Here is a 26,463-nt window from a genome sequence, read left to right as displayed (position 1 = left end):
TGTTCATAGGATGCCAAATCCAAGGATGTTCTAGTTCATGATAAAAAGAATGCAACATTTACAGATAAGCTATGCATATCCCCCTGTGGACTTTAAATTTTCACTATGCTGCTTATAAATACCATACAACAAGAATATTCTATGATCGTTCTGATACTTATCTTTAAGGGATGATAGAAAGAAGTCAATTCATAGTCAGTGCAGATGCAATGTTTCTCAGGCATATACTTTTTGTCATATGTTCCTATGTGTGTACACTGGCATGTCCATGCGTGTGAAGGCCATCTGACCTTGGATGTCCCCCTCACTTATTCTCTACCTCATCTTTTTAGGCAGAAAACTTCATGGATCCTGGAGCTAGCAGATTCAGCTAGATAGGATGGCCAGCAAACCCTACACTCTTCTCCTCACTTCTGCCGCTCTGGGATTGCAACCACCTGGATTTTTTATATGTATTCTGGGGACCTCATGCCTGCACAGCAAGCACATCACACACTGAGCCATCCCCCCCCCCAAACCTTTCAATCACTTTTGATGTAAGGTTGGTGAATCTGTAGGTGCAGAAACCATGGATGGTGGGGGAGATGGGACTACTGTAAATTCTGTGATGAGGCACAACCATGGGGTCTCCAAATAACCACAGGGGCTCAAGAAGAGCTCATCTGAGAAATGACAGACGAAAAGGGAACTTGACCGGAAATGGGAGTAGCATACGTCAATATCCTTCCGTCATCAGGAATTGAAAACGTTGCTGAAAGACTCAGGAAACAGAGGGGAGGAAGGAGCAAGAGTTAACATTTACTGTTCTATGCCTCAGGCACAATTCTAAGCTCTTCACTTAGAAAATCATTCACAAAACCCTAGCCACTTGAACACCTCCTGTTTCCTCTTTAAAATGATGAACAAACTGAGGGACAGAGAGATTAAAGGTTATTTCCAAGGTTACAGAATTCACAGAGCTTGAATCCCAAACCCCTAAACACTATACAACACTGTCTGTGGTAGAGACAGATTGAAGCAGACCTTTGTGGCCAAGATAAATATTTCAGATGTTATTCTAAGTTCAGTAGTAGGAAATATTTTTTAAAAGATGTGAACAAGAGAAAGACACACTTGAAGAATAGAAGGCTCTGGGACCAAGAGGAAAGTGAAGTCAACAGAGACATCGTGACACAACATGATTTCAATTCTCTGGACACAAGGAATTACTGGGGGGAAAAGTAAGATTGGTCTTAGCCAACAATCTCTGAACTATTTTCTCTGAGAGTAGCACATTTTTAAGAAAACCAATTGATAATGATTCAGACAGAACATTGTGGAGAAGTACAGAAAATTAGCTGTTGTTTTAATATTTCATTTAAAAAAAAAGTCGCAAAGCATGTGCCAGCATGCCACTTGCAGCCACTTGCATGCCATTTGCAGAGGACAAGAGGAAAATCAGACAGTGTGCCTAGGCAAATGGTGGTCATAGTGATGTTGACACTCTAGACTCCTTGGAGGTGGGAAAGACGAACAACAATCCGAACTGACAAATGATGAGGTGTAGCTCCTACCGGGCATAGCTTTAATTAAATTAAATTAGAATTAGAGAAGAAGAGAAAATCAAGAAAGTAAAGCAAAGAGTAATAGCTGAGGCTTGTTATGGTTTGGTCATGGGTGGCTTAGTGCCCATGGGGAAAGTCCACAAGTTTGAGAGGTAGGATTGCACTACTGTTTTAAGATCATGAAACAATTCCTCATATTTTCCCATCCTCACCACAAAGAAGAATGCTGCCCTGGGAGTACTACTATGTGGAGTAGAGAGAGCTTATACCCTCAACAAGAGATCACAGTGAGCATCTCTTCCCAATTCTGGGAACACTAGTCAGGGATTCACTTTGGCTGTGTGAATTGCTCTTTATAGTAATGTTTATACCACATACATTGGCAAGTGCCAATGAACCAGGGGCTTGGAGATGGCTCTTAGCCAAAGCGTTTGCAATACAGGCAAGAGGGCCTGAGATTAGACCTCAAGCACACATGTAAAAGATGGGCATGGTGACTTCCTTCTGTAATCATAGTGCTGGAGAGGCAGGCAGGAAAATCTTGAGAGGTCAATGGCCAGCCAGTCCAGGCAAACTGGCCAGCTCTAGGTTTAGTGAGAGACCCCTGTCTCAAAAAAAATCAAGACAGATGACTAAGGACTGAGCTAGCCATCCTGCCATTGGTTTCTGACCTTTACATGTACACATACGTGTGCCTATGTGCCTTCACACACACCTATGAACATGTACACACACACAGAGTGAGTGAGTATGCACACACACACCTAGAAGTCAGCTTTCTCACTCAGAGTTCTACACTGGAGAGCAGCTCATTACACACTGATCATCATAATATTAACTGCTTCCCAAAACATATGCAATTTCTGCCAAAATGACGAGGGGAACGAGGAGGAAAAAAAAGAGAGACATAAGAGACATGGTGAGAAAGAAAAGCAGGAGCAACTCAAGACTATGAATCAGCCCACCATCATTTCGGGAAGGGCTCTTGAGCACTTCCTAGCTGTGAAATGGCTGTGCTAACTTCCATTCAAAAGGCAAGGCATGATTATTCAGAAAATTCAGAAACCCTAGTATCCAGTTTCAGTTCCCTGTTAAGCATCGCATGAATCTGCTAAGAGAAGCATGTGTCATCTCTGGGCTCTAAGCAGTGGAAGCTGTTAAAGGAACTCTTATCTGAGAATCCAACTGGAAGGCTGGAGGTTTAGAGGCTGTTTTCTCTGCTACTCTTACTCCACAGATTTATCTAACACTGAACCAGAACTGTGAAACCTTGTGCTTCAGTGTTTAAAGGGATTCCGGTTTTGATTTTTGAGAAAGCTTACTGGTTAGAACTTCCTGCCTCCCACTTCCCAGCTTCTGGTGCAGGCAGTTCTGACCTCCCCCCACAGTCAAAACAAGGTTGGAAATAGGGATGCCTTACTATGTATGTAAATAGAAAACAATTACAATAGTATACATTTATAGCATCTACACTTCTAAACATGTTCTATATATAAAATGATAAAACAACATGCCAAATATTTAGGCTCAAGTCATTCTAAACTTGGAAGGTGAAACACTTTCAGTATTTTCTGTATTGTTACAAATAATTGGGGGCTTCAAGTGTCCAGATAGAGACTATATTTAGAAATGTTGGTATTGAACTGAAGCTAGGTGACAAATGGAGACACACAGGAAAGTGAGCTTATACACGGCCTTCAGAGCACCCATCTCAGCTGTATTTATACATCCTCGGTGGTACATCTTAACATCTTCTTAACATCATGTTGCTCCATGAGTGAAGCCTTAGTCTCATCTTACTCTTACACCCCTGCAGTAAATACCCAGCTACCTTACTATGAAATACACATGCATAATAAAGGGTGAGAGGAATATCTGTCCTGGAGTCTGTTACCATGAGGGAGCAATGAGCATCCTGGGAAATAAAGAACTTACAGTAAGGTCGTAACCCAAAGCATGGAGGTATGGTCCCAAAACAATGCCTCTGGCTCTATAGAAAGAAGTACTTTTGAGTCCTACACAACCACTCAGATTGGCTCCTAGCCCTGTCTTTACATAGACTGTAAGACTGAGTCCCTTCAAATGCTCTTGAGGACATCTGGAAACGATGGCACTGTGGTCTGAGAACCTATGTAGCTCTGTGGTAATAGAAGATGTGGCGTGGTCATGGGTCCAGAGAAGAATGACAACCTAGTTCAACATTTGCATAGGACCTGGGCATAAAGAAAGGTTCCACCCCCAGCAGATGTCATTCAAAGGATTTCGGAGGCCTCCCAGACAGGAGTAGCATCAAGGGTCATGGGGCTATGGAATAAAAGTGCTGATGTATTTGTTATTTGGAGAACACTGTGTAAGTTCATAGCAAGCAGGCTTTCCTCACATTCCAGTAACCAACCCATGCACACCCTGCAAAATAGAGGCCTTTGTGGGAGCTTAAGAAAGGCAATGTTCCCATAGAGAGGATCCCACCATCAACTGCACACAAAGTAAACACAGAATGAGGACAAACACGTGCACATGTGTAAACAGTCCCCTCTTATCTAAGGTAAGAACATACAGACATGAAAACTTAATAACCCAGACCTGTGATTACAAACTTGTCTTGGCTAGTATATCTATGAAAAATGGAGTTTGGTCTTTATTGTAAAGAAATGCCTACTGAATTCTTTATATGTCTTTATTCTTATCAGACTCTCTGGAAATCTTAACATTTATTCCCAAAACATCTTATAACTTTCAGTATTCTTGTCTTGCATACTAAATTGGTTCATGCCTTTTTTTCCCACGGAGGAGAAAAGTGAGCACTTTGTAATGCACTTTGAAAGCATCAAAGCTGAGGCTGTGGAGATGCTGCGATTGGTACAGCACTTGCTTTGCAGGCATTAGGACCTGAATTTGACCCCCAACACCAGCATAAACATCTGGGGAGGGGTTGTTGTATATTTGTAATCTCTGTACTTGGGAGGCAGAGGCAGGCAGATCCCTGGGACTTCCTGACAAGCAAGCCTGGCCCAGTAAGTGAGCCTCAAATCCAGTAAGTGATCCTGTCTTTAAAAAAAACAAAAAACAAAAAAACCCAAGGTGGACAGTTTCTGAGGAACAACAGAAATATTGGCCTCCAGATACATGTGCAGACACATGCATGTGCACCCAGACACACCCAGACACACACACCCAGACATACACACACACACACCTGACCTCATAAAATGGAACCTGAACCAAGGCTATTTTGTGGTAATGCCCTGTGTCTGCTGGCACAAGGATCATGCCAAGAGCATCCTGGGACCTGTCTCTGTGATGTAATTCTGACAGCTGACAGCCTTCATTAGAAGGGATAAATCAGAAATGTGACTCTCCTTTCCCCCATAGTCTGGGAAATGAACACTTATTTCTTCAGAAAAGGGAAAAAAAGGTCATAGAACTATACAGCTTTCTGAAACTTCCTTCTCCATAGCAAAGGAAAAGAAAGGAAGGGAACAGACTTGTTCTTGGAACAGCCCTGGACACAGTGTTCCTCAGACAGAGCCTCAGCACCTTGCCAAACCACACATCATGGAAACCTAGCTTGCACTGTATGTGCCCATATTGTTTAATAAGCTGTTCCTTAAAAAGAAACAAAGAGGAACTCAAAATGCCATTTTATTCAGAAAAATCGCATGTCCCCTTTTTACTTGTTTGGGAGTACATACATGTATACAGTGTGTTGTGATTACTCTCTCTCTCTCTCTCTCTCTCTCTCTCTCTCTCTCTTTCTCTGTCTCTCTCATTTCCCTCTGGATTTTCCACTCCTAACCCCCAAACCCTAACCCTAAGAATGCTAACCCTAACACCCTAAGTCCAACCCTAACCCTAACACCCCTAACCCTCTAACCCTAACAACTCTAACCCTCTAACCCTAACAACCTTAACCCTCTAACCCTAACAGCCCTAACCCTCTAACCCTAACAACTCTAACCCTCTAACCCTAACAGCTCTAACCCTCTAACCCTAACAGCTCTAACCCTCTAACCCTAACAGCTCTAACCCTCTAACCCTAACAACTCTAACCCTCTAACCCTAACAGCTCTAACCCTCTAACCCTAACAGCTCTAACCCTCTAACCCTAACAGCTCTAACTCTCTAACCCTAACAGCTCTAACCCTCTAACCCTTACCCAACACAGATGGATTAGGAGGGTAGGGCTAAAGGGTTACGGTGGCACATTATGTCTCTCTATATGTGGATCAATGAGTACATATATGCTATCATGACTTCTAATTAATGTTTTTGTACATTATATTTTGATTATATTCTTTGTCCTCCCCCAGCCCTATCTAGTTCCTCTCCACTCAACTTCATTCGCTCTCTCTCTCTCCCTTTCTTCCTCCCTATGCCCAACAAAAACGCAAAAAAACAGAAAGTCAAAAATAAACAACAAAAACACAATAAGACAAATTAACAACAAAACAAAGATTTCACAGAAACAAACAAACAAACAAACATGGAGTCAGCTAAGTGTTGGTTAGTTACTCCTAGGTATGGGGCCTACCCTCAAGTATGGTTAATATTCCCAATGACATCCCATTGGAGAAAGCATTTTGCTTTTGGCAGAGGGTAAGCATTGCAGATAGTTTCTCAGTTAGGGGTGATGCTCTGTACCCACCTTCCCTTCTCAGTTTTGAGATTTGATCTGTTTTGAACCTGTGCAGGTCTGTTGCATGTTGTCACAGTCTCTGTGAATTCATATAGGCATGATCCCTCTTATGTCTAGAAGAAGCTGTTTCCTTGGAGTCACCCACTCTCTCTGGCTTTTAGAATCTTTCTGCTTCCTCTGGCATAGACCCCTGAGCCTTGAGGGGAGGGGCTTGATAAACACCATTTAGGCTGTGTTGTATTTTGTCATCTCAGTGTGTACTCTAGGTTGGCCTTATGATGGCTGTCTTCCTGCCTCACTACGCAAGTGCTGGGAAAACAGCATGCAGCGTGTATATATAGCTTGAAAGGACTCTCCTGGTGGTTTGATTTGCAAGACCCCATGTGTATGTTAACAGGTGGCTTCTGGTTCACCTCAAATAACTTAAAAGTTCCACATGTATTTCCATTGCCATTCAGTTAAGTAATTATGTACAGGGGCTGGGGATCTAGTTTTGTGGTAGAGCATGTGATTATTATGTACACAGACATGGGTTCACTCTTTAGCAGAGAAGGAAGTAAAACGAGAGTGTTGAGGAGGAGATAGTAGTTATATTTTCATAAGACACTATCAGAAAGACATAGTCCAGAGGAATGCTTCTTTCTCTTCCTTCCTCCCTTCTTTATACCCCACTGAATCTAGATCAATGCCGCCCTTCCACCTCTTCTATAGCCAATGTGCAGTTCCCTCAGTGTTGTTGAACAGAGTCACATAGTGTTGACTAGAAGCAGAAGAAATTCTCTCCACATTGTTTCCAGCAAGTTGCTCATCCACCTGTTACCCAGTCCTTTGCCTGCTTCATCCCTGCCCTGCCCATCCAATATAGTCCCAGGGCTTCCCTATCTGCACACTCTCCCTCCTACCATCTCTATGGTTCTCTACACTAAGTGTACATCCTACTTCATGATGAAGTTGTGAGCATCAAAAGTTGACAGTTATCCCTGATTTATTTCTCTCCATTCCCTCTCCTTTTTTCACAATTGAAAAATCACCTAGGGATCTTTAAAAATCACTAGTCCTGTGTGAGAATGTTAAATAATAAAATAATTCATAATCTCTTTGAAAACTACAAATGTGAGGATCCTACTGCTCAAAGTACACATTAACTATCTTTGGATGCAGCCTGCATTTCATAAAGCACAAGACACCTTATCTGGTTCTTATATACACCTGTGAATGAGTACCATTCCACTTAATTCAAGACTCAAACCAAGGTTCATCCAGTGAGGATTTCTGCTTAACAATCTACATGTGTCGGAGTCTAGACCCAGAAGGTCTAGTTCAGTCATGTTTAGGATGGGTCATGATTAGTCTAGCTTAGGACTGTACTTGGCTCTAATATCTTTAATGCACACCATCAAATGGTTTATTGTAATTTTACACTGTGTGTGTGATATGTACACGTGTGTGGATGCATGCTCCTGAACGCATACATGCAGAGAACAGAGAAGGATGCTGAGGATCTTGCACACCCTGCATCAGTCTCCCCAGCCAGCCAGTTTTCTCACTGAACCTGGAGCTAGGCTGGCAGCCAGTAAGACTCCAAGATCCTCCTGCCTCACATGGTACACCACTGTAGTTAGAGATGCATGAGGAGCCTCCCCAAGCCCCAGAACTGAACTTGTACACACATGAGCAGCTTTTTATGTGGGTCCTGAGGATTTAAATTCATATCCGCATGCTTAAGCAACGAGCATTCTTACCTACTGGGCTGTCTCCCCAATTCCTGTAAGTGGTTTTTATATGCTCTAAGCCATTAGAAAAGCAGAAATACAAGAGAAGTATATCAAAAACTGCCAAGTCAAGTCAATTAATATCACCTTAGGTGTTAGAGGTCAGCAGAGACCAAAGGAGAAGCCTGAGTTTTGCAGGGGTTTGTAGGTGGACACAGAGAGCCAACTTTCTCCATTAAGCAAGCTTGGACTGCAGGGAATTCAAGTGTTCATGTTACCCGTGGGCATGTCCCACAAGTAAAAGTAGCTTGGATGGATGTCACACCATCAGTCAACAAACCTTGCTGGGACAGACATTGCCATCTTAAAACCATCTGTGACAAGCCTGTCAGTGTATCACTTGAAAACTTGCAAAACAGCTTTGAGAGTTTCAGTGCAGACCTTGGAGGGAGAGGACTTGGAGAAGGAAGTGAGTGAGGTTTAATTAGATCAGAGGTCTTAGTCCCTTTTTCAGCAGGACAATAAGGCCTTTTGTTTAGATGTTTTATATAAAGCTCTGTCTGGAGATAACAGGAGGAAGGTTTTCTCTAAATGCTTGAAGACCTCTAATCCAGAAGCTCATTCAGAACTGTAGCGTGTGCCTCCTCCCAGCCAGGGTATAACTGGAGGAGCTCCATAGACTTGGCTCTCTGGGAAGCAGGGCTCTGTAAGCAGAAGGCCATCTAAAGGCAGAAGGAACCCCACAAAAACATTCACCATAGCTCCTGCTGCTCAGAGCCAACTCAGCCTGTCCTGATGGAACTCACAGAGGCTGCACACACAGTGCTCTTGAAAACCACACAACTTGTTTATTGCACTGTTTTGAATCCTTTCATTTTTAATGTTTTCTTTTTACAAAACAATATAAACTCATTTAAAGACATAGTAAAATAGAGGTCTTAAAAAGGGAAAAGGCATTTGTATGTGTGTGTGTGGTGAGGTGGTATACATGTGTGTGTGTATGGTATGTGGTGTGTGTGTGTGTGTGTGTGTGTAAGTGTGTGTGTGTGAGAGTGTGTGAGTGTGTGTGTGTGTGCGTGTGTGTGTGTAAGTGTGTGTGTGTGTGAGAGTGTGTGAGTGTGTGCATGTGTGTGAGTGTGTGTGTGTGAGTGTGTGAGTGTGTGTGTGTGTGCGTGTGTGTGTGTGTGAGTGTGTGTGTGTGGTGTGTGTGTGTGCATGTGTGTGTGTGAGTGTGTGTGTGTGTGTGAGTGTGTGAGTGTGTGTGTGTGAGTGTGTGTGTGTGTGGTGTGTGTGTGTGTGTGTGTGTGTGTGTGTGTGTGTGTGTGCGTGCGTGTGTGCACATGCTCACACCAGTGCTTAGGAACCGAATTAGAACTATTGGAGAAACTGCAATCTTTGGCAATCTATATGAAAAGCCTTACAATCTTATGTGGACATTGAGTGAGAAATTTGACATGTGAGCATTTGTCCTAAAGAAACCTTCACCTGTGTTCCCAAGGTCTCTGCAGTGTCTGGCCTAGGCTGTGAGTTAGAGTGACAGGAGGTGGAGGGACAAGGATGGGACCGGAAGGAGTGGAGGGAGGGAATCTGCTGTCAGGATGTATTGAATGGAAGAAGAACACATTTTTTAAAATGTAATTTTAAAAGGTTGGTTAAAAGGAAAAAAAAAAGAGCAAGCAAAGAAATCTTCACCTGTCTTACTGAGGTCCCTGCAGTGCTTGGCCCAGGACTGGGAATGAAAGAGATGACACCACAGGAATTGGACTTGGGCCCTTGTGAGCAGATTTATTTGAAAACCTCACCCTGCCAAGATCATACCTGGCATCTCCTCTGCTTCTCAGAGTGCTGAGGTTTTCCACTCAAATAGCCTGCTGACCTCACCTCCAGCAAGCCCTCTCTGTCTATGCTGGAGGCTCTAATGCAGTCCACCCACTGTTGCCACACACCACACCGGCTTCCCATCCCCTTCTATGGTTTCCCATGTGAGCAGCCAGCCTGTAGTAGTCAGTGTCTTCTGGCAACGTGGTTGCCAAGGAGTCTGGGCATGAAAAGCCACTCCAGGTCTTCTGAGGACACTCTGCCCTCATCCCCCTGATATCTCCAGGCTGCAGTCCTGAGGTGGTTAACTCTTTCCATTCCCAGCTCCTGTTGGACCATTCACTTCACTGAGTGGCTTCTACTTCCCACACACATTGCAGAGTCATTTTATAATATAAATAACCTGCACTGTATAATATGCACACTCTGCCCTTAATGTATCTCTCCTTCCTGAGTCAAACACACATTGCTTGACTTACTCTACCCATCACTGTCCTATACAAGAGCAATAATAGAAAAAATTTAAATAATAAATCATACAAATCTAGGCAACAATAACAGTCTAGTTAATATAATGGAATAGTATTTGACCAATAAAAATGATGGTATACTAGATAAAAAAGCAAGAATAGCAAGCCAAGTATACACTGTAGAGAAAGACCACAAAGTAACTTTTTTAAACTAAGTATGAAACAAAAGCCCATCAATTATACATTTCTAGCTTGTAGCGTTATAGTGGTTTAGTTTTTCCTTTTCGTTGTTGTTGTTGTTGTTGTTGTTGTTGTTGTTTTTCTTGATGCAAGATTTCTTTACATAGTCCTGGCTGTCCTGGAACTAGCTCTATAGACCAGGTTGGCATCATTTTTACCCTTTTTAAGACCTCTATTTTACTATGTCTTTAAATGAGTTTATATTGTTTTGTAAAAAGAAAACATTAAAAATGAAAGGATTCAAAACAGTGCAATAAACAAGTTGTGTGGTTTTCAAGAGCACTGTGTGTGCAGCCTCTGTGAGTTCCATCAGGACAGGCTGAGTTGGCTCTGAGCAGCAGGAGCTATGGTGAATGTTTTTGTGGGGTTCCTTCTGCCTTTAGATGGCCTTCTGCTTACAGAGCCCTGCTTCCCAGAGAGCCAAGTCTATGGAGCTCCTCCAGTTATACCCTGGCTGGGAGGAGGCACACGCTACAGTTCTGAATGAGCTTCTGGATTAGAGGTCTTCAAGCATTTAGAGAAAACCTTCCTCCTGTTATCTCCAGACAGAGCTTTATATAAAACATCTAAACAAAAGGCCTTATTGTCCTGCTGAAAAAGGGACTAAGACCTCTGATCTAATTAAACCTCACTCACTTCCTTCTCCAAGTCCTCTCCCTCCAAGGTCTGCACTGAAACTCTCAAAGCTGTTTTGCAAGTTTTCAAGTGATACACTGACAGGCTTGTCACAGATGGTTTTAAGATGGCAATGTCTGTCCCAGCAAGGTTTGTTGACTGATGGTGTGACATCCATCCAAGCTACTTTTACTTGTGGGACATGCCCACGGGTAACATGAACACTTGAATTCCCTGCAGTCCAAGCTTGCTTAATGGAGAAAGTTGGCTCTCTGTGTCCACCTACAAACCCCTGTAAAACTCAGGCTTCTCCTTTGGTCTCTGCTGACCTCTAACAAGTAAGGTGACATGAGTGTCCCTTCATCTGCAGCTGAATATAGTACTTTACACACAGACCCTACAGCACTTTTAATAACATACTCCTAACATTAAAAAAATCACATATTATGTGTAAAGTATATATTATACTTTGTATTTCTATGAGTAATATATAAATAATATATATTTTATGTAATATTGTATTATATATAATATAGTTATATATTATATAAATATACAATAAAGTCATATATTAAATTATATAATACAATATATTAATAAATCTATATATTATATATAATTATTATATAATATATGAGATTTTATATGAGCAACATTAACATATATAATATAATGGTATATTATGTCATACTATAGATATATAATATACACGTTATAATATTAATATAATTAATTAATAATTAATAACTAATGTATAATACACAACATGTAACATAATATATTGCTATATATAATATATTACATATTACATATTATTGTATGTAATAGGTGATATATAATAAATTACATAATATACATTATGTAATAATGCAATAATATATAATCGTATAATATATAATACATATATTATGTTATATATGGTATATGATATATATTTTATTATACTATATAGTTACATTGAAATTATTATATTATTATTTCTAATATATTATAGCAATATTGTATTAGTATGTAATATATAATATATAAAAGTATATATACCTGGAGGGCATCATCCTGAGTAAGGTAACCCAATCACAAAAGAACTCACACAATATGTACTCACTGATAAGTGGATATTAGCCCAGAAACTTAGAATACCCAAGATATAAGATACAAGTTGCTAAATGCATGAAACTCAAGAAGAACAAAGACCAAAGTATGGAAACTTTGCCCCTTCTTAGAACTGGGAACAAAACACCCATGGAAGGAGTTACAGAGACAAAGTTTGGAGCAGAGACAAAAGCATGTACCATCTAGAGACTGCCATATCCAGGGATACATCCCATAATCAGCCTCCAAACGTTGACACCATTGCATACACTAGCAAGATTTTGCTGAAAGGACTCTGATATAGCTGTCTCTTGTGAAACTATGACGGGGCCTAGCAAACACAGATGTAGATGCTCACAGTCAGCTATTGGATGGATCACAGGGCCCCCAATGGAGGAGCTAGAGAAAGTACCCAAGGAGCTGGGGGGAATCTGCAATCCTATAGGTGGAACAACAATATGAACTAACCAGTACCCCCCGGAGCTCGTGTCTCTAGCTGCATATGAATCAGAAGATGGCCTAGTCAGTCATCAGTGGAAAGAGAGGCCCATTGGTCATGCAAACTTTATATGCCTCAGTACAGGGGAACGCCAGGGCCAAAAAGTGGGAGTGGGGGGGAGGGAGTGGGGGGGAGTGGGGGGGGCATGTGGGGGACTTTTGGGATAGCATTGGAAATGCAAATGAAATAAATACCCAGTTTTAAAAAAAACAAAAAAACAAAGAGTTTAAGCAGTATCTTCTAGACGATAAATGAAAATATACTATAGGCTCAAGTCACATAATTTATTCTATTAATGTGCATACTAAAATGAGGGTCAAGTATCTGAGTTCAAGATTTACATAAAAATTGATTATTTGCAACACTAATATTTACAAAGGCAGTTCTAACTTTTAAAGTGTGCTTCGGAAGCCTTTATTTAGTATCTCATAACATCAATGCTGGATCCAGAGGAAACTATCCAATCATCACTACAGACAATTAAAAGTCATTAACTACTTTTAATATTATAAAAGTATATATACTTTTATATATTATATTTTAATACAATATTGCTATAATATATTAGAAATAATATAATAATTTCAATGTAATTATATAGTATAATAAAATATATATCATATATCATGTATAACTGTGGAGGCTTGTTGTCCCAGAGAAGGGAGATGCCTGAGGAGTAGGGAAGGAGTGCGTGAGTGAGTGGAGGAGAGAGGGGGAGGAAGTGGGAGTTTACATAGGGGAGACCGAGAAGAGGGACATTTGAAGTGTAAATAAATAAAATAGCAAAAAAGAAACACTGTCATTAAACATTTTATCAAGGAACAGAATAACAGAAAAGATAAAAACTAAAAAATTTAAGTATTGATATTTGAAAGGCTACTTACCCTTTTGACTGCCTCTTAGAGGATATTGCCTGAGTTTTTCAATAATGTCAACCACAATCAGGGACAACAGAACCAGAGATACTGGCAGATCAGGTAAGGATTCAGGCAACGAATTAGCTGAGCCATTGATATTCTTTTGAACCTGTTTTTGGAAAGCCACATAAGCACATCTAATCAGTTTGCTTTATTCATTCTAAACTCTGTCAATAGTTTTCAGACAGTGTTAAACTTATTGTAAATGTATTTAATGAAAATTTCAAAGCTCTGGCTTTAGCTTCTCAGGTTTGAACCACAAGTCTTTGAACCATTTCTAAATATTAATAATGATTAATTCAAGGTTTTATATAAAATAGAACCCCATAAATGAATGCCAAAATACAATAATATATGTAGCTCAGTTGGTAGAGCTCTTGCCTAGCAGATGTGAGGCTCTGGATTTGATCCTCATTTCTGAGGTGTGTGTGCTCTGTGTGTGTGTGTGTGTGTGTGTGTGTGCGCGCGCGTGTGTGCGTGTGTGTCTGTCTGTGTCTATGTCAGTGTGTGTTTGTGTGTGTGTGTCTGTGTGTGTCTGTGTGTGTTGCTCATCTCTTTGTGTATCTGTATGTGTGTGTATATATTTATGTGTGTATCTGTATATGTGTGTGTGTGAATCTGAATGTATGTATCTGTGTCTTTAAATGAATGTGCATAATTGTGTGTGTGTATCTCTGTGTGTGTGTGTGTGCCCAGTAAAGGTAAAATGGGTCATTCCTTTCGATTCCCCTGCTAAGCAGAACTCTGACAGTCCTGGGGAGCTAAGCCTAGCTTTCTTCTTTATCTGTTTATGGTTTCTATAAAGAACAAACAAAAAAAGCTACAGCATGCATCATATTCATGGTGAAATATTGGAAGTTTTCTCTCTGTGACAAGACAAAGATGCCTTCACGACCAGTTCTAACTAGCTAGTCCTAGATATCTTAGAGCTCATAACAAATCAAGAGAAAGTAATAAACTGTACTTAAGAATAAAACATTAAACATCATTCTCATACGCTGTGTGACTATACATGGAGGAAGTGCTCCCAAAGGGATATATTATTCCTAATTACTAATGACAACAAAAACATAAAAGCAAAAATGTTATTAAAAGATAAAACCATGAACTGCAACTTCAGTCAGCAAGTCAATTATAATGCTCATTCTAAAATGTGTGTGAAAATTAAAGGTTGTAGAAGAAAGAGAAGATAGAGCAATTTTATCTTCTGCTTCTATAGAATGCTTATAAAGCTACAAGAATAAGCTGTGTGGTGTGACTGAGCACAAGGTACACAGGCAAAGTGACAAAATAGGAAGCATGGGGACAGGTCACTCACATGGACACCCAACTTAAAGAGGACTCTATTGAAACAAAGAACTGGGTTTTACAAAACAGTACTCAGCTCATTGGGGAAAAAAAAAAAACAAAAACAAAAACAAAACAAAACTTGACCCATCCCATTCCAATACAACATAAGAAAACACTTCATTAAAGCTGGACTGTGGATCCAAAGGAAGGGGAGGAGGAGGAGGAGAAAGAGGAGGAGGAGGAGGAGGAGGACGAGGAGGAGGAGGAGAAGGAGGAGGAAGAGGAGGAGGAGGAGGAAAACACATTATCCAGAAGATGAGATGAGATCTTTAGGACTTTACACTTTAGATTCAAAAGTCATCTCAGTTCACTCACTAGAAGCATTTTGCACAGATGAAAGAGTTGGCAAATTGGACTATTTTAAGAAAAACAAAACAAAACAAAACCTTTCATCAAAAGACACCAGTAAAATTGTGAAAGCACGTTCTATGGTGAACATATTACAGTACATACATTTTTAAAGGGTTGTAATTTCATATCAATTTTAAACAAGTCTCCATTTTTTTGAGATTATAGTATAATTACATCATTTTCCTTTCCCTCTCCTCCCTCATAATTCTCCCATGTCACCTCCTCTCCACCTTACTCTCTTTCAAATGGTCTATTTTTCTTTAATTGTTGGTGTGTGTGTGTGTGTGTGTGTGTGTGTGTGTTAAATACATAAATACAACCTGCTCACTTTGTAAATAAATTTTAAAAGATAAACAAAGATGAATGAGCAAAGATGAAAAGATGTGTAACCTTGCTAATTTGGAAAAAATGAAATCTTAAAGTCCAATAAGTTTCAAAAATCTGTCCCTTGAATGAGCTAAAAGACAAAGGGCAAGTCCTATTAAAGAGCAGGAAGTCTGGGGATCATTCATTCTCTGCTCCTGGTGTCTTCAGAACGACGTCAGCACAGTCTTCTTTGATACTTGCTTGGCATAATTGATTGTGTCTGGTGGTTGGATATTGTATAATATATAACCCATCTATTCTACTCCTATGTGTTAAATCAACCGATGCATCACTACATCTGTAGTTCCTGGAAACATTAGCTTAAACTGGCAATAACTGAACTTGTCATCAAGAACAGAACTGACCAGACTGAGAAACTGGCTGAGGAACAGAGTTCTTGCCTCAAGTGTGCAAGGCCTCAGGTTTCATCCTCAACACAGCAGCAACAACAGCAGAACAGTACCTGTTCAGCTAAAATGGAACCCCTGCACCATTGGACTAGGCTGATGTACCTCAGAGGTACAGTACACACTTAGCACCCATAAAGGCTCAATCTCAACACAACAAAATCAATGAATTATGATAGCTTCAAGATGAAATACTTGTGTCTGTAGCAATGAACACAAGTCTACTATGTCTGGACATAAACACATGAATGACCCTCATGTCATACTTTTGAATCAAATAGGAGACATACATCATTATGGAATCAATAAGCATAGTTGTAATTTGACTTCTCCTAATAGAAAATTCCCTAATGGAAAGTAGGTAAATGACTCTGTTGTAGAGGTCACAGTGAAGGGAGGAAGGAAAGGGAGGCCTGGCAGAGCCAGTGGGGATGAAGCTCTTCAGGCTACATTTCATGACCCGAGTTTGTTTGCATAGGGATCAGTTTTGTGACATTCTATTGATACTATACAGCTGTACTTCAAGTAGGTTTCTCTTTATGTGTGACACTTCAGTGGGAATTTAATAAAAAAAGAAAAGACATGTATACAATAAGTGAGACATTTTAGGAAATAACAAGGAAAAAGCTACCATATCCCACTACTCTATCACTTTATGAACTGAAATTAGAACTCTTGGGACCATCTTCTCCATCCCTCCCCACAAGTGATGGTGTTCTCTGTCCCAGTATCTTGCAAGTTAAAATATCACTGGTAAGGTCTTTCCTGACTTCTATGAAAAGTAAGGGTCTTTCAACCTATGATTTTGCCTATGATAGTCCTGACCTATGGTCTGCTTGTCTGCTGGAAATCCTTTGAACTCATATTTCATCAAAACAAAAGGCTATCAACATAGTTAACATGTGCAAACTATTTATCAGTGGGTGATTTAGCAAAGATAAGTATGTAAGAATGTAGATCAACTGCTACTCTTTACTCTTTCTGACTCTGCAATATACTCTTGTATCATATACACAAGCACAGAAGTGATATGTGTTTTAAAAACTAAATGCCAGACTACTCCTCAAATCAAGGAAGTAACAATTATCATACAATAATGAGAGGGGGGGCATGCACATGTGCACATAATCAATTTGGAAGAAGACGGGAGTAAGGAAAACCGCAGAAAGTGATTTGGGTATACTCTTCTCTTGAAATTCAAAACCATGTCATTTTATGATCTCATGCTCTTGCAGAAGAAGGAATCAGAATTGCATACCTCGGTGACTGCTATGGAGAAGCTGAAGCTGGGGAGAGTGGTGAGCACAACACACATCACCAGAACAGGTCGCCTAGCAAAGGAGAAAAAAAATAAGCAACAGCAATAGCACGGCCTGCCCACAGTTCCCGTTAACATTTTGCTAATTTTATAGTTCCTCTTTCATTCATCTATAGCTTTTTCTAAGAAGCTCACTGCTTCCCTATTTCCATTTCCCAAATGTTTGAGCATGGCAAAAAGTAACAATATGCAGAAAAAGAGAAAAAAAAAAGCAGAATTCCTTTCTCTAACAAACAGTTGGGAACATTCCCAATAGCCCAAATAATTAGTAAACTAGTGATTGAAATATTAAATAAATATCATAATGTATTTTATGACAGGGAAGAACTAAATGGATGCTTACCATCCTGAATTAGCAAGACACATACAAGAGCTTTGGGGTATGTGTGAGTGCACACACGGAGGGACAGTAGAGCATGCACGTGGAGGTCAGAGGATAACTTAAGGATTATCCTCCTCTGCACCTTGTTTGTGGTTTGGTTTCTCATTATCTTACAGCTGGATGTGCTGGACTAACCCATGAGTTTCTGGAGTCTCCTGTCTCTGCCTCCTAACTCCCCGTAAAAACACTAAGTCTGGTCCTCTATGAGGGTTCTGGAGTTCAAGTTCCCTTGCTAGTGGGATAAGCACTTTACCCAGTGGGCCATGTCACCTGCCTAACGAAGCTTTTTTGTTACAATAAAATATTTATCTCTCCATTCCCTAAAACCTTACCTTAATTACATTCATACAAAGTGCTCCTCAGTATAAGAAGTATTGAATATTTCAAAGTATTAATAATTCTTCCTTACTTTTGCATATCTTTCTTATCCCAGCTCCGTCTTAGACACAACATAATCAACATAGGAGACAGAAGCCCCTCTGAAGCTGTACCCACTACAACCAGCTAACACTGGGTACTGCGGGATTTAAAGTAGGTATATCAGAACTAGTTATTTTGTACTTTTAATAAAATAAAATATAAAGAAGGAAACTGTTTTGTTTTGTGTCTCAGATCAGAAGTACATTCCTCCAGTGTGAAGCTACCTAAAGGACCATGGCTAAGGGACAGCAGCTACGCATGCGTGGGGTTCCCATGCTCACAACCCGACTTCTGAAAGAGGAGAATGTCTAGATTATTCCTTCTCTAAATAATCTCCCTCAATTACTGAACACATTTCTATGCTTTTAATTACTAACCTACTTTCCTGGGACACTTAACACACACTGTATTTTCCCCTCAGCTCTAGACTTAGACACCTAACAGACATCTCTACCTGGAAGTTTAAGAGGCAGTCCAATGTAGATATATCTAAAAATAATGAAAGTCCTCCCCCACACTCACTGTAACACACCACCCCTCCCCCACACTCACTGTAACACACCACCCCTCCCCCACACTCTCACTGTAACACACCACCTCTTTCTCTCCAACTTCCTGTGAAATCCAAGACCAACCCAACCTCTGCTCACACCAGAGCTTGTCCTTCGTCAGCTCCTACTTGTAATTTTTCCTTACGGGTTTCCTGTTAGAGCTTCCGTTCTTGAAACCGTCTAGTGTCTTCCTCTCTTGATCTCTGCCTTATACCTTGGAATAGGGTCTCTTGCTGATCCTGAAGCTCACCAAGTCAGCTGCACTTTGTGTCCCCACAATGCTGGAGTTACAGTACACATATCCAGTCATGCCAAGCTTTGTACACGAGGTCTGGGGATTGACACTACGTTTCTCATGCTGGCACCCTTACCTATCTTGCCACCTCCCCCAGAGTCACATTTTAAAATGTAAAACACATTTTGTTACTGTACCTCCAAAAACCGGAGGCTGGGGACAAAGGGTAGGGGTGTTCACAACAGTACAAAGATCCAGTCTTGAGAGATGAGAGGGTTCATAGACAGATGGTTGACAGTGATAGTTGCCCCGCAACACAAATGCATTTAATACCTCTGCGCAGTACACAAAATGGTTCCAGTCATAAATTTTATCTTAAGTATAATTTACTGCAATCACAGACATCTCTGGTGGACATGCAGTGCATTTGAGATACGACTCATCCCTCTCACCCTAGCGCACGCTTTCTTTGAGAAATCCTTCCTCCTGTTTTTCCTCATTTAAAATGATCTACCTTCCCCCTACTTAACTCCAGACACTCCAGCTTTCTGCTTATCTCATTTTCTCTCCTCGGTGGCTTCTCTTCAGTCTCACACTACCCGTTCCTTTTGCTAGGGTCTCCCTGCAACATCTGCTTTCCTGTCTCCACACTGTCATCTCCTGCCCCACACAGGTTGCCTTCCCCACATTTCTTCTCTGCCTGATTTGTACACTTGACCCTTATCTTAAAAAATAAAATCAGGGAGAAGGAGGCAGCAGAGCAGGCTGAGCGCAGTCAGAGCAGCATGGCCCCTGAGGAAGAGCAAGTGGCGAACAAAGCCGAGGAGAAGAAAGATGAGGAGAGTATCCCGATGGAGACAGAGGAGACACATCTTGAAGACACAGCAGAGAGCCAGCAGAATGGTGAAGAAGGCACGTCTACTCCTGAGGACAAGGAGAGTGGGCAGGAGAGAGTTGACAGCATGGAGGTGGAAGGGACCAGTGACAGTAACACGGGCTCAGAGAGCAACAGCGCCACAGTGGAGGAGCCGCCCACAGACCCAGTGCCAGAAGACGAGAAGAAGGAGTAAATGTTGCCTTGTTTTATGTGACCTAAAACTTTTTTAAATGAAAAAAAAAAAATGTGGTTTTTTTTTTTTTGGTTTTTAAAAAAAAAATAAAATAAAATCCAAGATTTATTTATTTCCTTCCTTTAAAAAAAAAAAAAAAGATTTGTCTTATTTATATGAGTACACTGTAGCTGTCTTCAGACACACCAGAAGAGGGCATCGGATCCCATTACAGATGGTTGTGAGCCACCATGTGGTTGCTGGGAATTGAACTCAGGACCTCTGGAAAAGCAGTCAATGCTCTTAACCGCTGAGCCATCTCTTCAGCCCCTATTTGACCCTTATGATGACCTGATATCCTGCTGCTTTTCTTCTGGCTTTGTTGCTTGTCCTCTTCTTCTTTCTTCAACTCACAAAACTGAACTTATTTATTCTTTGTTTCTAGCATCTAGAATACTATTTTCTGAATCTTTTTATGTATATGATCAGTTGGGAATCTAGTGAATTCTGAAATAATTTCTCAGGATAAAATCTATACTTGATTAAAAATAAAATGCAAATGTTCGAAACAAATCAAATTGAAATTATCTATAACTCTTTTAAAATAATTCTATAAGTCTCAAATCTTTCTACAGAGCTATGTACAATGAATTCAAGTTCTCTTGGAATTTTAAACACAATAATTCACGTACCTACCTACTGATGTCCTTCCCCAGTTGTGGAGTGCTTAAAGCTTGATTGAAAATTGTAATCAGTCATAGGAACAATATAGTTACTACTGAATACCAGATTTTAAGGAGTCTGATACATCTGTTGTGTCACGTGAAAAGATTACATAATAAGTTATAGTTCCTGAACATAGTGTTATAGATTGTTGCCAACATTCATTTTATATAGCATGTCACATAATATGCAACATGTAATTGAAGTAGCTTTCAATTATAAGATATATATCTATTAACTATTCTATTAGTTTGGTATTGTACTGTAAAATATTTGCTACGTACTAATAGAATAGTTAATAAATAAACCCTAACCCCTACTTATGTTTTCTTTAATGGGTGTCAGAAATCTTCAATTCCTGCTAAGTCCTGCTTATAGTTTATTTTTAAGACATGAATGGACCGATGTGCTTGCCTAAAAGACATGACGAAGTCACAACACCCAAGGACCTCGGAACACAGCCTCATTTGGAAATGGAATTTTCAACAGAGAATGATACAACTAAAATAAGATCACTAGAATGGCTCCTAACTCAATATGACAAATATTTTTATAATAGACATGGAAACATTGGGAGAATCTCATGTGGCAGCAAAGTCAGAAAGCTCGGTGATCCCCATATTCGCCAAGGAATGCTACAAAACCATCTGAACCCAGCCGAGGTTAGGACAGAGGTCAGGAAGAGAGGTCACTCATATCCTTCTGCATCAGTCCAACTGATACTTTGTCTTGGGCTTCTGGGCTCTAATCCAGTGAACAATAAACTTACCTTGTGTATATAGCATGTGGCTAAGGACACTTTGTTCTAGCATGTCTAGAATGTAAGCCACTGAGCAGGAGAGATGCTGCTGAAATGTCTGACAGTGCAAACTCAGCTTGAGAAAGGAGTAATGGGAGATGCACCAGAAAAGTCTAGTACACCTTGGAGAGGTTGCTGGAAATGTAGATGGTACAGGAGATTCTGGGCAGAGCTCAAAGAAAATATCTATGGTCTCAGAAAACAAACATGCTTTAGTGAACAGAAAGGTGCTAGAAGTTTGACTGGCAAGGTACTTCTGGTGTGTGAGGTAGAAACAAGGAGGATTTTATTGGGATCTGGAAGGAAGGAGGCACCTTTTGTAAGATGGCAGGTACCTTGGTGCAAGGAAAACAAAACTTACATATCAGTTACTTTTTCTTCACTGTGACAAATCACCTGTCAGAAGCCAGTCGAGACAGGAAGGTTTATTTTGGCTCACAGTTTCAAAACATCAGGATGCAGAAAGCAGGCAACAGCTCCCAGTAGGAAAAAAAAAAAAGGGTGGTAGATATTCTTCACATGGCAGTGGACAAGACACAGAGAGTTGAACCTGGGGAACATATGCTCTTCATTCTCAACCTCTAGTCATCTATTTACAGTAGCCAGATCTCCATCTTCTATGATCTTCACAGCAGGGAACCAAGGGCTAAAAGCATGAGCCTGTGGGAACCTTCCTGGTCCAAACAACAACTTGCAAGCAATGAATCACATACAGCAGCACTGAGGCCTGTATTCTCTTCGTTATTTGTGGTAAAAATTAACTATAAGGAGCAATACATTTTTTAAAATGTGTGGCAGAAAAGACACCAGAAGGTTAATGTTTAGAAAACTTCTGCCCCATCCATATTGAGAGGGGGAGGAGTGGCAAAAATATGTTCAGAAGAGAAGATGGAGATCGAGGCTTGTAACTTCAACCACATCAGCAGAATGACTTGAGTGGAAGATGAGAGACAAGGGCTAAGATGAAATAAGGCTGTTCTACTTCTGGGCCTCTAGGGAGGAAGTGAGCTGATAGAAGTATTTAGCTACAAACATGTTATTCCAAAATAGGGAAGAGTGGCTCTAGCTGGTTCAGAGGCTGTACAAGCTCAAGTTTCCTCTATGAATTCAGAGAGCAGAGGCTACCAACCATGAGCCAGCATCCCGGTGGTCCTGGAAGGTGGGTCCAGAGAACAGTGCATCCAGCCACAGAAAATCATCCTTAAGCCTTCACAGCGAATGGAATTTTCTGACCTCAGTTGGATCGTTCTCAGAAACCTCGGCTTTTCCTTTCCTGTTCACTGTTTATCTCTCAAAGAATCGGTGATGCCTGTTTCGTCCCACCGTTGTATTTTGAAGGCAACATACTTTTTAAAAGATCTGTAATTTTTTACGAACATGCTCGTGTGTGTGTGTGTGTGTGTGTGTGTGTGTGTGTGTGTGTGTATGCGTGTGCGTGTGCGTGTGCGTGTGCGTGCGTGTGTGTGTGTGTGTCTGAAAAAGCCGGAAGAGGTCATCAGATCTCCTACAGCTAGATGCTTAAAAATGAACTTGCATTTTCTGCAAGAGCAGCAAGCATTCTTAGTCCTTCTCTTTAGGTGCTACAATCTACTTTTTGTCTGGTTTCACAGGGTCACTGATAGAGAGGAATTTTGACTCAGGACAAGTTCTTTCCCAAGTCTTCCCTATAAAATGGAGATTTGGGGTACTTTGGAATGATGTTTAGATGAGCTTTGAACACAGAACTGATACTGAAATGAATAAGACTTTTTTTTAAAGAGGGCAGGGTAAGTGTACTCTCTGCAACAAACAAATGTGAAGTTTGAGGGTTCTAAGGGTGGTATGCTGTGGAGTAAGTTTGTGTTCCAGTTATGGTCGAGTCTCTATTTCTAGTTCCTCAGAATAGAAACAATAAAAATTTGAAAGTACTTTATTAAAGTAAAGTAATTAAGTTAAAATAGGATATCAGGATAGATTTTAAATTAATATGATAGGAAGATTTCTGGAAGCAGAGATGAACAAAGGGAATACCTGGAAAGGAATGACAGGAATGTCATGTGATCATGGAACTCAAGACCAAGATGGCTGACATACTTCCCGATAGGCATGGAGCACACTCACCCTTAGGTCTCTTCAGAAGGAAGCAACATGGCTAATTCTTTGACTTCTGACTCCTAAGTGTCTAAGATTTTGAGATAACAGTTTTGTTTTGTCACCAAGTTTATACACTTTGTTCTAGCAAGTTTCAAATGCTGCAGCATAACACTAGAAGATAAAAATTTCAGCTAGAATATTAGCAGCATCTTTGAAAGTGTGCTTACATTTAAACTAACCAGATGCCACTATATACATACTGCACAGAGGAAAAGAAGACCTGTGGCATGGTGGCACATGACAATTGCAAAAGCACAAGCCTCGTGACTTCAACACCCATGGTTATTGAAAGCACAATGAAAAGACTCTCCCAAGAGTTGAGCCCAGGATAAGAAGACCAACCTCAAGCACAATGGGTTAAAACTTCCTGTTTGTACAGCAAGTTTGGCCTTGAGATTACTCATGGAGGAAGCTTGGTGGGTGGGGAGCTCAGATAATTTACTTGGGAAATGACTCTCTGCTAAGAAACCTGTAAGATTCTCCTTTCCCTAAGTCATTAAGTCAAAGTTTCCTGCCATACGGCTCCCATGAATCTGTTAACTCCCTCAAACAAGAACACTCCTGTACTATCATCTAAGTTGCTACTGAGTGCTGAGCACTTCAGAGAACAGGTGCTTCTATCACCCAGACCCTACAAAAGCCTCTCACTGATATTGAAGCTGATGAGGAAGCTTGAATTCCAGGTCCTCCACTGGGATGTAAAAATTGAGCTCTAATCCAGGATGTTCTGACTACAAATCCCATGTTCCCAATGGCTATGATGCTACACAGCTCTTTCTTTTCTGATGGCTCCTTTAGAAACACATTGGTCTTTGCCCTCTTCTTAAAACATATCTGCTTCTTCCCCAGTCAGCTCATTATCCATCCTCATCCATGGAGATATCATCTACCCTCTTCTTTTCAAGCTCAGCTCAAATTAAGTCTACACTGTGAGCTTTTCTCTACTCTGAAACCTGTGGCCACACATACCTAAGGTTGAAAACCTGCTTCATTCAAGGCACCATGGTGAAGTGATGGAGGGATACAGGTTGGGGCAGAAAAGAATAATTTTTAAAGTAGATGAGGGAATGTTGTATGAGGAGCCACATCAAAAGCCAGACAGTGCAGTGTGTTCAGCAGAAACAAACAAACAAAAAAAAAAGGAATATCACATCCCTGCTAGCCACAATAGCTAGATCCTTGTTCAATGAGAGATGCTCTCAAAAAGTAAAATAAAATTGGACAACAACAAAGGAAGACACCTGATATCAACCTCCAGGCTTCACACATGCATACACACATAGGTGCACACACAAGAATGCATGTACACACATGCATACTGACACATAGACATGCATACAGACATACTTTCATACAGACATACAATAAAAAACTCTCCCTTACTGTCAATATGACATCAATATTTTCCATGCATAATTGTGTAATTTCTACAGTAGACCACAATCTTTAAGGAAGTGCCTACTGTGGTGAAAGATTTCCCTATAATTGTTTTTGAATAAAATCAACTAAATGAAGAATTTGTATAATGAGATAGTTTGGAAAGGAATATCAGTGTTAGAGTGTAGACAATCTTATATGCCAGGGATATGGTGGTGAGTATCCCTGGTGGTAGTTTTTGGGACAATCCTTTCAGATAGTGAATGGCTAATATGTAAATGTTTAGTTAGAAGAGGATTGTATTATTAAGAAATTGGGAATTGCAAAGAAATCAAATAGATAAAGTTATAGCTATTTATACAAGCCCTTATTTTTCTTAAATCATTAGAGTGTATTGGTAGATTATTGTGAACCTGAAGAATTTCTGGTAAGATCATTTAGGCTAAGACATTTTATGTGACTTGACTGGAAGTACAAAGAGTCATGTCAGGCTATCAGCTTTCAAAGTGGCACCACCAAGAGCTTAAGGTTTCAACTGAATAGAGAAGTCATTTAAACTGGTATAGTTATGTTAAATCAGGAAAAGGGTAAACTAATGGAAGGCAGGGTGGAGACTTCCTGCTGCACTAGAAGCCATGCTGAACATCAGAACTCTAGGTAGAATGCCTACCTGCAGACCCCCCTCTACCCTCGCAGTGTCCCTACAACACTCTCCTTATTTCTCCCTCCCGCCCTCACTGTTGTCTACCAGCTGCCAAGATGGGCAGAAGCTTCGCCCCCTTCTCAAAAGCAGACCATACAGGCCAGAGACCAGTGAGAAAACAGCAATCAAGGAACAAAACACTCATCCAACAAAGAAAAGCCCAGAAATCAGCACCTAGACCAAGAATCACCCCAAAGCCAGGTGCCTAGACACAAGCATAAGACCACAATAAACAAACACTGAATATTCCAAAAGAGCTGAAGCACAAGAAAAAGACCTTAAAATGAACTTTATGAAGATGATAGAGGTCCTTGAAGAAGTGACTAAATCACATAAAGAAATCAAGGAAAAGGCAAACAAAAATTGGAAGAAATGAATAAATCCCTTAAGGAATGCCAAGAAAGAACAAAAAAGAAAATAACTGAGTTGAAGGAAATGAATGAAAACCTGAAAACAAAAATAGAAGAAATAAAGAAAACACAAACTATGGGAAATCTAGAAATGGAAAATCTAGGTAAGTCAACAGGAGCCACAGATACAAGCATCACCAACAGAATGTAAAAGATGGAAGAGAGAATCTCAGGCATAGTAGATATAGATACACCAGTCAAAGATGTGAAAACTAAATAATTCCTGACACAAAACATCCAAGAACTCTGGGGCACTATGAAAAGATTAAATGTAAGAATAATAGAAGTAGAAGAAGTAGAAGAATCCCCTATCTCAAAGGCATAGAAAATATTTCCAACAAAATCA

The 26,463-nt window shown here is 40.3% G+C and overlaps 1 protein-coding gene across 2 annotated transcripts in view; it reads right to left on the bottom strand.

Moving 5' to 3' along the window:
- Tmem236 (transmembrane protein 236) overlaps positions 1 to 26,463 on the bottom strand; it is a 47,470-nt gene that overhangs the window by 12,392 nt on the left and 8,615 nt on the right. Inside the window, exons 1-3 of one of the 2 annotated variants that reach the window (XM_011238983.2) lie at positions 19,121 to 19,248; positions 17,276 to 17,348; positions 13,511 to 13,652 (exon numbers count right to left, since the gene is read on the bottom strand). In XM_011238983.2, the coding sequence (XP_011237285.1) occupies positions 13,511 to 13,652; positions 17,276 to 17,332 (199 nt within the window). In that variant the 5' untranslated portion in view covers positions 17,333 to 17,348; positions 19,121 to 19,248. Of the gene's footprint in view, positions 1 to 13,510; positions 13,653 to 17,275; positions 17,349 to 19,120; positions 19,249 to 26,463 lie in introns of those variants that run through there. The other variant, NM_001081310.2, reaches the window with a different exon arrangement.

The sequence above is a fragment of the Mus musculus genome, chromosome 2 (genome assembly GCF_000001635.26).
Source record: "Mus musculus strain C57BL/6J chromosome 2, GRCm38.p6 C57BL/6J".
NCBI classification, from domain to species: Eukaryota; Metazoa; Chordata; class Mammalia; order Rodentia; family Muridae; genus Mus; species Mus musculus.
Note: the sequence above shows the minus strand (reverse complement) of the source record. Positions and strands in the feature narration are given on the sequence as shown.